At 35.4% G+C, this 16527-nt stretch overlaps 3 protein-coding genes and 1 pseudogene across 3 annotated transcripts; 1 reads left to right on the forward strand and 3 right to left on the reverse strand.

The window, feature by feature from the left end:
• Positions 1-437: 437 nt before the first annotated feature.
• LOC140986555 (uncharacterized) lies at positions 438-3651 on the forward strand. Its single transcript, XM_073454849.1, has 5 exons — positions 438-644; positions 748-818; positions 1289-1394; positions 1704-1880; positions 2505-3651. Exons 1-5 carry the CDS (start codon positions 590-592, stop codon positions 3182-3184), a joined length of 1089 nt encoding a protein of 362 aa, XP_073310950.1. The 5' UTR covers positions 438-589; the 3' UTR covers positions 3185-3651.
• A 315-nt stretch (positions 3652-3966) lies between these two features.
• LOC140986605 (tubulin alpha-3 chain-like) lies at positions 3967-6347 on the reverse strand (annotated as a pseudogene).
• Positions 6348-12145: 5798 nt separating this feature from the next.
• LOC140986606 (secreted RxLR effector protein 161-like) lies at positions 12146-12865 on the reverse strand. The gene has a single exon (XM_073454910.1). The coding sequence runs from the start codon at positions 12863-12865 to the stop codon at positions 12146-12148; it is 720 nt and encodes a 239-aa protein (XP_073311011.1).
• Positions 12866-13995: 1130 nt separating this feature from the next.
• Positions 13996-14715, reverse strand: LOC140986607 (secreted RxLR effector protein 161-like). The gene has a single exon (XM_073454911.1). The coding sequence runs from the start codon at positions 14713-14715 to the stop codon at positions 13996-13998; it is 720 nt and encodes a 239-aa protein (XP_073311012.1).
• Between the last annotated feature and the right edge of the window lie 1812 nt (positions 14716-16527).

The raw sequence follows: 16527 nt of genomic DNA on the forward strand, positions 1-16527 counted from the left end.
TTTTAATTAATATTATTTTTTTTAAAAAGCCCTTTTTATAAAGCATAAAACTCTCAATTTAAAACTAAGGGTACGGTTCTTAATAACGATTTGAAATTTATGAATTTTGATTAAAAACAATATATCAAATCTTAATTGATGATACAAAATAAAATAAATTTCAAATATTATTATTTTTAGGTAAAACTCAAATCAATCTTTATTAACATTAATTACTATATAAACATTGAATTATGACTATATTCGTTATTCTTATATTTAAATTTGATAGAGATAAACATTTGAACTTAATAATCTTATTTCTCTAAAAAAAAAAATAAATAAATTTGAAATCAATAATTTTGAAATTCTTATCCAAACGCAATCATAGGTTTTTCAAAACATCTGTTTTAAATTCGTACTTAATTCGAACCATTGATAAATCGCATTATCCCCTGTGTTCATACGAAAAGTTCATAGACCTAGCCAGAGGAATTCGACTCTTCTCTTCTGCTTTCTCGTTTTGCCTCTTCAAACTGAAAATTTTGGCTGCATATGCGATACAAATTTACTGAAGAACACAATTTCGGAAGGGGGTCACTTGAGAGCGATGGTCATGGCTGGAAGAGAAGTTCGGGAGTACACAAACCTTACGGATCCGAAAGGTGTTTGATTTGCCCTGTTTGTTGTTTCTTTTTGTTGCTTCGTAAGAATCATATTGGAGTACATGATTTGTTGTGGAAACTGATGAATGTATGTGATATGCAGATACGAGGTTAGAAAAGGGAAAAGATAGAATAGATGACGAAGAAATTACTTTCCAACGCATTGTCTCCAAGGTTAGTGAATCCATCTCCTGCTTCTCTTTCCTTCTCTTTTTTTGAAGTTATATAAACTGTATCATGTTGCATGAAGCAAATTTAGTCCGAGAATATATCACGGATGGCGTATCTCTTTTTGGGATTTTATATTCCATCAATTCAACTCGCCAATGATAATGATGCGACAATTCTTCGTGGCAAATTAGTCAATGCACGTGCTTTGTTAAAAGGTAGAGCCATTTGGCCTACATATTAGCTTGGATTCACAATCTCTCCATCATTTAGTGTTGAACCTTTAGGAGCGTGCCAAGCCGAGTAATAAAAACCAGTTGGTTTGATAAAATTAATGGTTATATAAAAATCGGATCTCTTTTTTAACTTCTGAAAGATCATATCTATATTCCTTGTTCAAGAAAATGAAATTTTGTTCGAATGTCAAGAGTTATACTAACATTTGATTCATCCTTGCATGTATGTACTAATTTCAGGTGCAGAATCTTATAGAGGGGTGTATCCAGCGTAGCATGAACAAATCAGAGTGCAAGCATGCTCTCCAGTTTCATCACAAGATCCATCCGGATATAACCGAAATAAGTAGCTACTCTGATCGTTTTTCTGCAATTTGAACTTAATTAAATTGAGATATTGGAATCAAATAAATCATATTTCGGCCCATATATGAGGTCATGACGACGTTCTATACGTCCTAGACGATATTTTTGAGACAAGAATTAATCTCATCTTGCCTACATATAGCTTCCCAAAAACTTTAAATAGTGAAAATTGTACTGGAGATGAAATATTATTGAGATATATTCCGATATTGTCAAACTTAGATGAAAATGAGTTCATTTTTATTAGTTTGATTTGATTTGATTTGATTTATGGTTTGTGTTGCTGCAGTTTGGCGCCGGCTTGAGAAAGAAAACGAAGAATTTTTCCAGGCTTATTATGGTAGATTGGTGCTGATAAAACAAATAAGGAAATTCAACATGTTTCTTGCAAAACAGGCGAGCTGGTGGATGTATGTGAGAAGGTTATCCACGAAGCACACATCCGATCCATCTCTCGCTTTAAATAGTAAGATACTTTTCTATTTATATACCTCCAAACTTTTCTATTTTCCATGTAAATCTATTATTTACTAGTTCTATTATAAGTATCGATACAATATATTAATACTATATTTAGAGTCGTCCCTTTGATGTTAACACTTGAAAGACTATATTAAAGTCAGTACAAGGATTAAATTTAATTTGACATACAAATTGAAATGTATTTCCAGAAAATATCAACACTTAGATTATCTACTACTATTATATCTTGTATAGAAAATAAAGAGATAGTGTAAATTGATGTGATGAAAGTACTTTTGCCCTGTGATTGTTTAAATTCAATTGATTGCAAGTTATTTAATAATTTCATGACAAAAATATGTTATTTTCAAACATATATAATTCCTTATACATATGTGAATTAATCTTGGAAAGATATCTTTTATCATGTTTTCCAATTATATAAAGAATTTATTAATATTAACCAAAAAATATTTATCTATTTGAGGATTATATTGTGAATGCACATAATATAATAAGGCTAAAATATGTAAATCTATTAAGTCAGTAACTCCACACACACACACACACAAAAATATATATATATAATGAATACTATCTCCTGTTTTAAGCATTACTCTGTGTATAGGGCAGCAAGCATCCCCAAGTGCACCTCCATTGAAAGCTGAGGACATGCAGCAACTACATGTGTGTCACAACCTTGGATCGTCAATCCAGTCATCTCCAAAAGGATTTGTTAATACGCCGTTTTGTGATAGACAAAATATCAAAATGCATTCTGTACGCTTTGATGATGTACCCTCTACTGCTCCACAAAACATAGTACCTTTGGGAACAGTGAATATGCAGCAGCGACCCGAGTTTGGACCATCAATCCTGTCATCACCGACTCTAAGAACCGGTTATGTTTCCTATCCTGCTGCTCCACAATATCCCATATCTTTTGGTGCTGGACCGTCAAACCCAGGGTATTTTCAAGAAAATGTTTATATGTCCGGTTATGATCTAAACTTTGGAAGTTCTCAAAACTTAGTCGATCCTGGAAACCGAGATGCCATGATGACTAAAACTGAAAGTGTTATCACTGGAGAAGCTGGTTATGATGGCGATCTGGATCATGCTCCATACGGATATTTTGTGGACTTGTCTCCTCTAACGGGTGATGATGCATCCATCACTGCTTTAAGCAGTGACTGTGCATCCATCACGTCTACACCAACAAAACTAAATAACCTATACTTGGAAGGTAATGCCTTTTCATTTCACATTTCCTACATTTGGGATAAATATCCAACTATAATGGTCTAACAATGCCTCTGCTAACGTGGTCACTAGTATCTACTCCTTTTTGTCTAGAAGACACATACTGGTGAGTTAGTTTTAAGTGTGTCTACTTTATTGCAGATATATTAAGTCATTATAGAGCCTCATGGTTGGTGTGTGAGATCATTGACACTAATTGTTTTTTAATCATTTTCTTCATCAGAAGAAACCACAGTTCGTATCATGGTTTCATCAGAAATGGAGGACAAGAACTTGGGAGTCCAGAAGTATGAGATAGCTTTGCCCTGGTGACGACTGGTATATCTTTTTATATGTGTCTAAACAACAATGTGGTTCTTCTCTCTGTTTCTTTTCGTGCAAAGTTTTCCGATACCTCTGTGGTTTCTAGGACTTTACCTAGTTCGGCTACATTTTGTGCTAGGATCTGTTTTCACCTAACTTGGTGGTAGCAAAATCATCATCTGTGATAATTGAGAAATCTTTCTTTCGTATTTGGAGATAAAGCATTTGATTATTAGTGCGGTAAAGTGGTATTTTGAAACTATTTCTGCTCATATAGCGAGCATCAGTTGGTTGTTATGATGGGATAACAATTTGAAAAATAACTTACCATTTGGCTCATGAAATGGGATGAGATGAAAGATGTAAGAAATAAGGATCATAAATCAATATATATGAATAATAAGATGATTTATAACTCAAATTATTCATAGAAAATGAGTCAAACAAGGAATGAAACAAACATCTGAAATCAACTAAAGTCTCGTACTTTACATATTATTATACCATTACCTTTATGTTAATATTTATCGAGCAATCATATTCTCTATCATACTANCACCGACTTCTTGATAATCTTTTTCGAGAGCAGCTAAATCTTTGCGGGCTTCGTGGAACTGCCCCTCCTCCATTCCTTCACCTTCATACAAATGAACAAATGCACTTTTGGCATTCATGAGATAAAATTTGTAGTCAATGCGTGAAAAAACTTCGGCGACTGCTGTATTGTCGCTGATCATGCACACTGATCGTTGAACTTTAACAAGATCACCTCCAGGCACCATTGTTGGAGGTTGGTAGTTGATTCCACACTTAAAGCCAGTTGGGCACCTGTCGAGTCCACGGGCCAACCGATTTCAGAAAGGGTAATCTTATGTAACAACTCATATTATAATTAATCGTGGACATTGTAACATCATAAATTTAGAAACGAACAGACGGTTCAACAAACGCAAATTGATAATTAAGTGCCATCATCAGCTACCATTGTCCAAAAGCTACAAGCAATTTACTTACCAGTCAACAAACTGAACAGTCCGTTTGGTTTTAATGGCAGCAACAGCAGCTTTGACATCTTTGGGAAAAACATCTCCACGGTTCATCAAGCAACATGCCATGTATTTCCTGTGTCTTGATCACATTTTGTCATCATACTCGATGGCTCAGAAACTGCATTCGTGATCCCAGGGACTGATAGCTGTTCATGATATGCTTTCTCAGAGGAGATAACGGGATCATAAGATGATGATAGCATGAAATAGATCCGAGGATATGGTACGAGGTTGGTCTGGAACTCAGTAATGTCAACATTGATGTCACTATCAAATCGTAAAGAAAAAGTCAAGGATGATATGATTTGGGAAATCTATTGGTTCAAACTGGTATATGTAGGCCTTTCTATGTTTAATGACCTTCGACGTATATCATAAATAGCTTCATTGTCCAGGAGCACAACCACATCTGTATGCTCAAGAAGGGAATGAGTTGAGAGAACACTGTTGTAAGGCTCCACAACAGCCGTGGAGACCTGCAATTGGAATGAAACCAGAAATTACAATTTTATTCATCTGTCTGAAAGTCCATGGTCAGAATTATCAGACTTAAAGCATGATGATACGGTAATACCAATACAAGGAGTTCAGATTGGAATAGCTAACGAATAAAAAAATTTATCTCTAGAGAAGTGACATATTGCTCTGTACATAATTTCAAGAAGAGAGGTCCACTGAAGGAACCCCAGATGATATGAATCAAGAACTGCTTGAAGGCATTTGAGGTGATGGGTAAACAGTGAATCCAAGCTTTGACTTCTTTCCATAGTCCACTGACAAACGTTCCAAGAGCAGAGAACCCAATCCTGAACCAGTACCACCACCTACGGCATTAAAAATAAAAAAAACCCTTGCAAACCTTTGCAGTTGTCAGCCAACTTCCTCACTCTAGCCAGACAAAGAACCACCACCTCTTTTCCTACTGCAAATACACCATTATTACAAAATCTCATTAGCACTGGCTTGTAGTTAAATTGTGTATTGCCAATAAAATTCACCATATGAAGCCTGGATATTAGATACGTATAAATTACCTAAAGTAAAGCCATCAATCATGTGAGAAAGACGTCCTCGTTGATATGTCAGTGAAAACAGGAATTATTAGCTATGAAAATAACAATGCTATTGCTACTTTACCTGTATGATGGCCCCGAGTACAGTTGTTGGCAGCATCTTCTATTCCGGAGATGAGCTGTTCTGGGTGGAAGAGCTGGCGACAAGTCCCTGCCAAACTTCATCAATAACATTGGGTTCAAGATCAACAAAAATTGCTCTTGGGGGATGCTCTCCGGACTCCGGAGCTAGTCTAGCTGAAGAAGGTGTCGAAAGTATCATGTGCCACACCAACAAAAGTGTCGCTGCAAATCCACAAATAATTTATTTCAAAAATTTTAACTTGAAAAACATTTGATAGCAAATAAAACAAAAATGTGATCATCTCAGATTCAGAAAAATGGTTAGCTAGCTTTGTAGTTGATTTTCACTTGGGGACAGAGGATTTTTAAGTTAAATTCATCCCTTTTCCAGCCCACTTCAGACTCAACGAGAGACCACTCGTCCATCAATCAATCAATCAAATCATACAAAAGAAGGGAAATCATATGGTCGAAGAACAAGATAAAAAAAAAATAAAAAAGGTAAACGTTTGCCTTTCCGGAACATAAAACATCAAAAATCACGACTCAACACGAAATTATGTTAAACGCGAAAGACCCAAACGTAAAAAGCAAAAAAGAAAAGAACCTGGGTATCATCCAATCAGGATGAATGCCGTGTTCAAGGCAATAGAGCTCCCAGCATTAATTCCCAACTTGAATCCCCGCTTGGCCGATGTGTATGCTAATTATCTATCTCATCTTTCAGATTTATTCCTCCTCGTATTCGATCGGTGATAGATTGGAAATCCACGATCGTCTACAGAGAGAACCAGAGAGAAAAGGAGCAGAGATGGTAAGATGGGAAATGACAAGCTTATCTAAATTCGTTGGATTGGCCGAAGATCTTGATATTATTTTTAATCCAATTTTGACCAAATTGTATAAATAAATTCAATAAAGAGTGAATAATGAGTTTCGAGAAATATTAGAACTATTTTACTAATATTTATACGTTCACGTACAAATATATAGATATAATTGATTTAAAATAAATATGACAACACTTGTCTTATTAATATTATGTTCACGTAATTCATTTGTGTTGATTGTTAATCTAAATTTTAAGGCATGAGCATTTTTATAAACATTAAAGGATAATCATATAGATAAGAACTATAATATGATCCCACAAACAAAACAAGATAATAGCCGCAAAATTGATGAGTGTACAACGACAACAATGTGGACGACATGTGAAGTAAAGAATTGTCTACTTAAAGGAAACATGCAATATAATGCAATGTTGGTGAGTCCATAATTTGTCATGTAGTAAACTTGCATCTGGTTCTCTTCGCAACAAAGAGAAGTTGTTTATTTGCTTGCTTAGCTCGAAGATGTCAACTTTGTTCATTTATGTCTCTCGTTTACTTGTTAGTCAGTCTTATTCTTCACCTTTGTTTTGAGGGAATCTTTTGTTGTGAAAAGCATTGGATTGAGCTCTAATTTGACAAACATGTTCCCAACGAACCGAACTAAATTGTGAATGGTGGAGATCGGGTTTGGATATTGTTTGAAGTAGATTTTGGATGAAAAATAGTAGTTATTGTATTATATTATAAAATCTGAGCAGTTTTCTTGCAGATGCTTTATATGATAAATGGATCACTGGATTTGGCTGAATTTTGGATATGTCAAAAATGTGGGTTGGTATATTTTGAGCTGTGTAGATTAAATTCATAAGGAATTTTCGCTTGAAAGTTCCACTCAAAAAATGAACATAATGTTTCCCGTAAATTTTTCGTTAAAAATGTGAAGGAGGTTTTGTAGATTTTGGTGTCTTCAATTAAAAATGAGGGGTAAATATTTTTCAGAGTGATGTAGGAGTAAAATATGACAACTGGCTAGCATCAAGGCCATAGTTAGCCTCGATTTCATCCATCATGCAACTGATACTTTAGTTCAGATTGTTTTGTTCTGATTCAACGGTTCTGTTTTGGTACGACTTGTCAGTCAGTCTACTGATACTTCAATTGATGATGTGGACAACTGATTAGAAATCAACTGATCAGCCAATCAGTTCAGTTGGGCATTATCAGTTGTAACTGATGTCCTATCAATTACGAATACTTTAGTTGATAAGGTTTTTTCAATTTAATTAGAACGAGGTCTTCAGTTATGATTACACAACTGTTCGATCAGTTAGATTATTCATTTCTCTTTTTGATTAATTTGTCAAACTCTGAAACTTATAATATTCCAACAACATCCACTATGGCATGCTACTATCAAAGAGCTCATGACATTATGCATGCGAGAAGGGACCTCAGCCCATGAGCATGGTTTGGGGATGATTGGGCTCATCGAGAAACTAATGGGCCTATACCTCGTTATTCCAAACGAACTGTCTATGGACATTTTACTGCTATCGTTTCCATCGTCGTTTGATGTGTTTGTAGTGAAATTCAATATGAACAATTTGGAAGTCAGTCTTGAGGAGTTGGTGAACATATTTACAAGCTATGAAGCACCATAAAAAAGGAGAAAACATGTTTTCCTAGTGGGCTCCTCGTCAGGGACGAAAGAAAAGCCCAAAAGGAAATGAGAAAAAACGTTCCGATTCTTCAAAGAAAAACAAATCAAGTAAGAAACAAGCACCAAATAGTTCTAAAGAGCCCGCAAAGCCCGATAAGGTAGAAGATGTTTGCTTTCACGACAAGAAGCATGGATATTAGAAGCGTAATTACAAGGAATCTCTAGAAAAAAAAAAGAAAAAAAGTTCTAGGAAGGTTATGTTTTATGTTGAAGTAAATGTTTCAATTAAATCAACTTCTTGCGTATTAGATATTAAATGTGGTTCTCATCTATGCAATGATTTGTAGACGATGACAAGAAGTAGAAAGCTATGGGATTGTGAAACCTTCCTGAGGATAGACAATGGGGCAAGAGTTCCTGCTAAGGTCATAGGAGACGTTTACTTAATATCAAACAATAACTTTAAGTTGTTTTTTAGATATGTTTTATATGTTCCAGATTTGGTTCAAAACATTATTATTATTTCTATATTTGATAAAGATTGATTTTTTTGTTTATTTGATAAAGACGTTTGTAATATTTACAAGAATGAATGTTTAATTGAAAAGGAGAATTACGAAACGATCTACATAACTAAAAAATTAAAAGATATTCCAACAAACATGTCCAAGTAAACACGATATCAACAACAAATAAAAGAAAAGAAGATAATCTAAATAAAGCACACTTATGGCACGCTAGACTATGACATATTTGCTAAAGAATGATGCACAAGCTATTGGAGAGGGCATGTTTGACATGTCAGAAATTAACTCTCTTGAAACATGCGAGTCGTGTCTAAAAAGAAAGATGACCAAAGCCCATTTCCCAAGAAAAGTGAAACGTGCACATGATCTATTAGATTCGATCCATACAGATGTGTGTGGTCCACTAAGTGTTAGCACAAAATACTTTGAATCTTACTTCATTACCTTTACTGATGACTACTCGATGTATGAATATGTGTATTTAATGAAATACAAGCTTGAAACCTCTGTAATGTTCAAAAAATTTAGAGCTAAAGTAGAAAAACAAACATTTTGATCTGATCGAGGTGGAAAATACTTACTGAGTTTCAATAACACCTTAAGGAGAATGAGATTCTCTCATAGTGAACTCCCCCTGCCATACCTCAGGTGAATGGTGTGTCAAAACGTCATAATCAAATATTGATGGACATGGTTCGATCTACCAAGTGATTCACTGAATTGTCGTCATCCCTTTGGGAATTTGTGCTTGAAACCGCGACAAAGTTGTTGAACTGAGTCCATACAAACAATCATCAAGGAGCTAGAACCTCATATTTGACAATACTATCAAATAGTTTGATTTTGTTAAGAATTCAGAGGAACCTTGTGTATACAAAAAAGTTAGTGAGAATATAGTGGCATTCCTAGTACTTTATGTTAATGACATACTACTCATTGGGAATGACGTAAGGATATTATAGTCAACTAAAGTATAGTTAGCTAACAAATTCTCCATGAAGGATATGGGTAAAGAATCCTACATATTAGGAATCTTGATATATATCGATAGATCAAAGAGGATGTTAAGACTCATCTAACCCACTTATATCGATAATATATTGAGAAGATTCTCTATGATGGAGTCCAAGAGAGGATATCTCCCAATGTGTCATGCGTTACCCTGTCCAAGTCTATGTGCCTTAAGACCGATAAAAAAATAGAAACCATGATCCACGTTTCATATGCGTCTGCTATAGGTAGTATAATGTATGGTATAATATTTACTCGACTTGATATTGTATTTGCACTGAGTATTGCAAGTAGATATCAATCGAATCTCATTCCATTACATTGGAGAGCCGTGAATGACATTCTTAAGTACTTGAGAAGAACTAAGAATTTGTTGGAGAATTAAAATTGGAAAGTTATACTGATTCTAGATTCCAATCAGATATGGATGATTCGAAATCAACCTTTGGATTTTTATTCAAGCTCAATGGTGGCGTTGTCTTTTGGAAGAGTTCCAAGAAAGACACCACAACGGATTCAATAACTGGGATGAATACATAACTGCATTGGCTGCAGCAAAACATGGGGTTTGGATGAGGAATTCGTTCAAGATTTGAGTGTCATTGCTCAAACAGTTGATCCAATCCCAGTCTACTGCAACAACACCAGTGTCGTTGCACAAGCTAAGGAACTGAGGTCTCATCAACGATCCAAACATATACTGAAGAAGTTCCACATAATCTGGGAGATAATGGGAAGATGAGACATATCAGTAGAGAGAGCCAGCTCTGCAGATAACGTTGTTGATCTACTGACGAAGTCCCTGGCAAGACCATTTTTTGAGAAGTATCGGGAAACAATGAGTCTAAAATCTATAGATAGTTGGCTATAAGGCAACTGGAAATTGTTTGAGTAAGTGCCCAAAGAGCCAACTTGTGGCTTGAGCTCTATTGATTCTTATGTAAAAATAATTTTATTTAATAATATTTTACTGTTTTATCCAATTATGACAATTACTTTATCTTTATACTCATGCAAGCTACATAGATAAATTCCTTGAATATACTAATGGTACCATGAAGTTTGCCTCGTAACATAAGATCTTGAAACTCACTAAGAAGTGTACCGTATATTTTAAACAGTTTCTTAGTCGAACCAACTATCTAAAATATGGATAAAGTTCGCTTGAGTTCGAGACTAGTATATGTGATGTAAACTCCATATTTCATTGTTAAGAGCATTGAGATGTCCATTCATAGATATGGGTGATCATTTGGCGATGCATCGAACAACCTTCTATCGGATTGTCCAAGTGGTTATCGCTTATCGAGTCGAATAGTCTGCGGTTATGGTTGTACACCATTAGTCCTTTGAACCGGGACAATGTTAAGACTCTATGTACTAGCATTCACTTTGATTCATTTACCGACACCATTGAGGGTCATTAAGTAATGAGGTTGAGTGTAATTTCAAAATACACAAGGGAAAATTCATTGTAGTCATGGATTCACCATTTGCCTATGGGCGAAGATATCTTATATGATCTGATGAGTTAATAGTGCAAAGAATCTTCGGTCAGAGAAAGATGTGTGGATTTTGGAAAGGTGTTTCCTCAGTTGCACATACAATGTCATTGTTATTATTCAAATATACATCACATCATTATCAAATTCATATGCAACTCTTGATATACCAATGTTTGCATATTCTTGCGTGCACTATCAGTGATACTTAGGAGATCATTAGGTGATGCTATTAGACAGTCTTATCATTATCCAATGGGAGCAATCAGACTTGAGTTCTAACATTCTAGATCAAGGGGTTGATGAAAAGAATAAAGTTAATTAGGGTAAGTCCAAATAAGAATAAATATTATTATGAATCACAAGAAGTTATGAACCTACGGCTAGCTCTATCTCTGAACTATTGAGGGTCATACAAGTGTCAGATTTTGTGTTTGTTGAGATAGTCAAGTTCAAAGATTTGAAATTGGTGATTGTAGTTTGATGGATATCAAACATATTGCTTATAAAGGAGTTTATAAGTTTATTCTATGTATTGCAAGTTGTGGAAGTTAGCATAACTGCTAATTAAGTGAGGAAGATGAAACTGTCTGTTTTGGTGAAATAATTCATAAAACTGACAGCAGCCAAAAATAGATAAGTGAAAATTTTGATTTTCGAAATTTTCAGTTTTCATTATATGAACAAGATTTGTACAATCGGTACATCGACACTGTTTGATTGTCGATCGAGGTTATAATGAGTTTTTGCACAAAAATTTTGTTCACAAAAATTTTTCTCCTTCTCTTCCCTCACACAAATTTCGGCCACCTTGAAATTCTTGAAGAAAAATTTCACGGTCACTTCCATGGCCACCATCATCGCAGAATTTCTGAAATTCCGACGATCTAGTCTCAATACAAATTAGTGTAAAATTTCTATTGCAGTCTATGCGAGGAATCAAGTCTCTAATTTTTGACCCAATTAGACAACACTCCTCCTTGCTTTAGGAACTGCAAACTCCAATTTTCTGCCTAAGAACCTCAAACCTGTTGAAAGGTAGTGGCTTTGTGAATGAATCTGCCAGTTGATCTTCAGACTTGCAGTAGAGCAGTGTTACAACATCTTCTTTCTGTACTTCTCTCACAAAGAACAACTTAATGTTGAAATGCTTAGTTTTCCCATGAAACACTGGATTTTTTGAGATAGCAATGGCTGCTTGGTTGTCAACAAAAATTTCAGTGCTTTTCTTTGGCTCCATGTTGAGATCTGTTAGAATTTTCCTCAACCATATTGCTTGATTGACAGCTGAGGCTGCAACAATGAATTCGGCCTCTGCAGTGGACTGTACCACATTTTCTTGTTTTCTAGAACACCATGAAAAAATGCCAGCCCCAAAACTAAAGCAATAACCTGAGGTGCTTTTCATGTCATCAGCTGATCCTCCCCAATCACTATCTGAGAATCCTACTAGCTTGAATTCCTTGCTTTTTGTGAACTTGACTCCAAGATCAATTGTACTTTTAACATATCGAATCACCCTCTTGGCAGCCCTTAGATGTACCTCACTTGGACAATGCATAAATCTAGATAGAATACTTACTGCATTCATAATGTCTGGTCTTTTTGTTGTCAAATACATCAAGCATCCCACCAAGCTTCTAAAAAATTCTTCATTCACTTTATCAGTACCATCGTCTTCACACAACTTTTCCTTTTGATTCATTGGTGTACTCACTTCTTTGCAATCTTAAAACTTAAATTTCTTCAGAATCTCCTTTGCATACTTCCTCTGACAGATGAAGACTTCATGCTCTTTTTGATTAACGATGCCCATTTGAAATAACCTAAATTTCAAATGACTTCATTTTAAGGTAAAATTGAAAGTCATATTTATTAACATAAATTGTTATGTAAACATGTAAAGAGTGTATTTGAAATTAGTAGTCATATTTCTATGAACAACAACAAAAAAACATTTGAAATCAATTCAAATTTAGTCCGAGAATATATCACGGATGGCGTATCTCTTCTTGGGATTTTATATTCCATCAATTCAACTCGCCAATGATAATGACGCGACAATTCTTCGTGGCAAATTAGTCAATGCACGTGCTTTGTTAAAAGGTAGAGCCATTTGGCCTACATATTAGCTTGGATTCACAATCTCTCCATCATTTAGTGTTGAACCTCTACGAGTGAGCCAAGGCTCATGTTTTGCGGCAGATGAATATGCTTCACGCTTACCCCATTGCTTATGTTTGGCTTTGTGAATCAGGATTTCAATAACCATGGAAGAAATATTATCTTCCACGTAATCTTCTCACTGCCTAAGAAAAAATGAGCTGATTTGAGGACTGAAAGTTTGGTAATATCTCAAGCTTGCACGCACGGTCAACATTATAGGCTGAGGAGAAAGAGCTGATTAAAGTTTGTAGTAAATCTTATCCTTTGTCCTCATCATAAGCTGAATTAGCCTTGGAATTTGAGGTTAATGTTGTTTGTGATCCTTAAATGACAAACTCTAGAGGTAAAGTGAAACCCTTAACTCTGTTTAAGGCGTGTGAGAATGTCTTATGATTTTTGAGTGAGCATTACTGTTGTTGTAAAATATATTGCTGAAGGAATTTTAGAGAAGAACGAATTCAAATCAAATCTGATGTAGATTTTCTCATATCAGAAATGTTATATTCAATCAAATATTTAAAAGCTGAAAATAACAAATGACTAAACTAATTCCTTAAAACTAGGACAACATAACCGAATCAAAGACTAATTCAAAACACATATGATTGTTCACATGTGGACTTTTATTCTTAAAGAAACTAAAGCACATTCTCAACACTCCTCCTTGCTTTAGGAACTGCAAACTCCAATTTTCTGCCTAAGAACCTCAAACCTGTTGAAAGGTAGTGGCTTTGTGAATGAATCTGCCAGTTGATCTTCAGACTTGCAGTAGAGCAGTGTTACAACATCTTCTTTTTGTACTTCTCTCACAAAGAACAACTTAATGTTGAAATGCTTAGTTTTCCCATGAAACACTGGATTTTTTGAGATAGCAATGGCTGCTTGGTTGTCAACAAAAATTTCAGTGCTTTTCTTTGGCTCCATGTTGAGATCTGTTAGAATTTTCCTCAACCATATTGCTTGATTGACAGCTGAGGCTGCAACAATGAATTCAGCCTCTGCAGTGGACTGTGCCACATTTTCTTGTTTTCTAGAACACCATGAAAAAATGCCAGCCCCAAAACTAAAGCAATAACCTGAGGTGCTTTTCATGTCATCAGCTGATCCTCCCCAATCACTATCTGAGAATCCTACTAGCTTGAATTCCTTGCTTTTTGTGAATTTGACTCCAAGATCAGTTGTACCTTTAACATATCGAATCACCCTCTTGGCAGCCCTTAGATGTACCTCACTTGGACAATGCATAAATCTAGATAGAATACTTACTGCATTCATAATGTCTGGTCTTTTTGTTGTCAAATACATCAAGCATCCCACCAAGCTTCTAAAAAATTCTTCATTCACTTTATCAGTACCATCGTCTTCACTCAACTTTTCCTTTTGATTCATTGGTGTACTCACTTCCTTGCAATCTTAAAACTTAAATTTCTTCAGAATCTCCTTTGCATACTTCCTCTGACAGATGAAGACTTCATGCTCTTTTTGCTTAATTTCCATTCCAAGAAAGAATGTCATTAAGCCAAGATCTGTCATTTCAAAAACTTTCATAATCTTGAGCTTGAAGTTTTTTACAAGTGTTGTGTTGGATCCTGTAACTAACAAATCGTCAACATAAAGTGATATAACAAGCACCTCATTGCCTTCTTGTTTTACATACAAAGTTGATTCGGAGAAACTTTTAACAAATCCCAAGCTCAGCAAATAATCATCAATTTTGTTGTACCAAACCCTTGGAGCTTGTTTCAAGCCATAAAGAGCCTTCTTGAGAAGATAAACCTTGTCTTCTTCTCCTTTCTTCACAAATCCTTCAGGTTGATCAACATAGATTTCTTCCTTCAAGTCACCATTCAAGAAGGCTGACTTAACATCTAACTGGTAGACTCTCCAGTTTTTTTGAGCAGCAATTGCAAGCAGCATTCTGATGGTGTCAAGCCTAGCAACTGGTGCAAAAGTGTCTGAGTAGTCAACACCAAATATCTGTGCAAAACCCCTCACCACTAGCCTTGCTTTGTACTTGTGAACTAAACCATTAGCATTGAGTTTAGTTCTAAACACCCATTTGACTCCAATTACTTTTGTGTCTTGAGGTCTCTCCACAAGATACCAAGTCTTGTTCTTTTCAATCATGCATGGACAACTCCTCCTTCATTGCAACCATCCAATTTCGATCTTTCTTGGCTTCTTCATAACTTGCTGGTTCACACACTGCTATGTTGCACCTGTGATATATTTCAGAAAGAGATCTAGTACCTCTAATAGGAGCATCATCAAATGCTTCATTTTGCCAGTCATCATTAATCTGATCTGATATTTCATCATTAGTCAGATGTTGAAACTTCGGTTGCTGTGAAACTTTGTCCTCCTTTGCTGAAATATTCCAGTCCCATTTTTTGTCTTCCACGAAATGCACATCTCTGCTTACAACAATTTTCCCATCTTGTGGTTTGAAAATTTTATAAGCTTTACTCACATCGCTATAGCCTATAAAGATGCTTGGTGATGCTCTTTTGTCAAGTTTGTCACGCTTGCTCTGCGGAACATGAGTGTAACACAAACAACCAAATATTTTAAGAAATTTTAAGGTTGGTTTGTATCCATACCAGACTTCAAATGGTGTTTGATCTTTGACTACCCTTGTAGGAGGTCTGTTTTGAAGGAATACAGCTGTATTTGCTGCTTCTGCCCAAAATTTCTTTGGCAAACTCTTCTCGTGCAACATACATCTTGTCATCTCCATAATATATCTATTCTGTCTTTGACTAACTCCATTTTGTTGTGGAGTATATGGAGCAGTGAGTTGATGTTGAATGCCCGATTCCTCACAAAATTGATTGAAAGCTTCTGAGGTATACTCCTTCCCATTGTCTGATCTAAGAGCTTTAATTTTGCATCCACTTTCATTTTCAACTTTCACTTTGAAATTCCAAAAAACTCATGCAACTTCTGACTTGTTCTTCAGAAAGAAAATCCAACACATGCGTGTGAAGTCATCAATGAAAATAATGTAGTACTTACTTCCTGACAGTGATTCTGTACTTTGAGGTCCACACACATCAGTGTGTATTAGCTGCAATTTTTGTGTTGCTCTCCAAGCTGTCTTTGGAAATGGCTTTCTGCTTTGCTTTCCATACTGACAATCTTGACAATCTGGAATTTGTTTATCAAGGTCAGGCAAATCATTTGTGAACTGATTGGACTTCA

This window comes from Primulina huaijiensis, chromosome 10 (assembly GCF_012295235.1).
Source record: "Primulina huaijiensis isolate GDHJ02 chromosome 10, ASM1229523v2, whole genome shotgun sequence".
Taxonomy (NCBI): domain Eukaryota; kingdom Viridiplantae; phylum Streptophyta; class Magnoliopsida; order Lamiales; family Gesneriaceae; genus Primulina; species Primulina huaijiensis.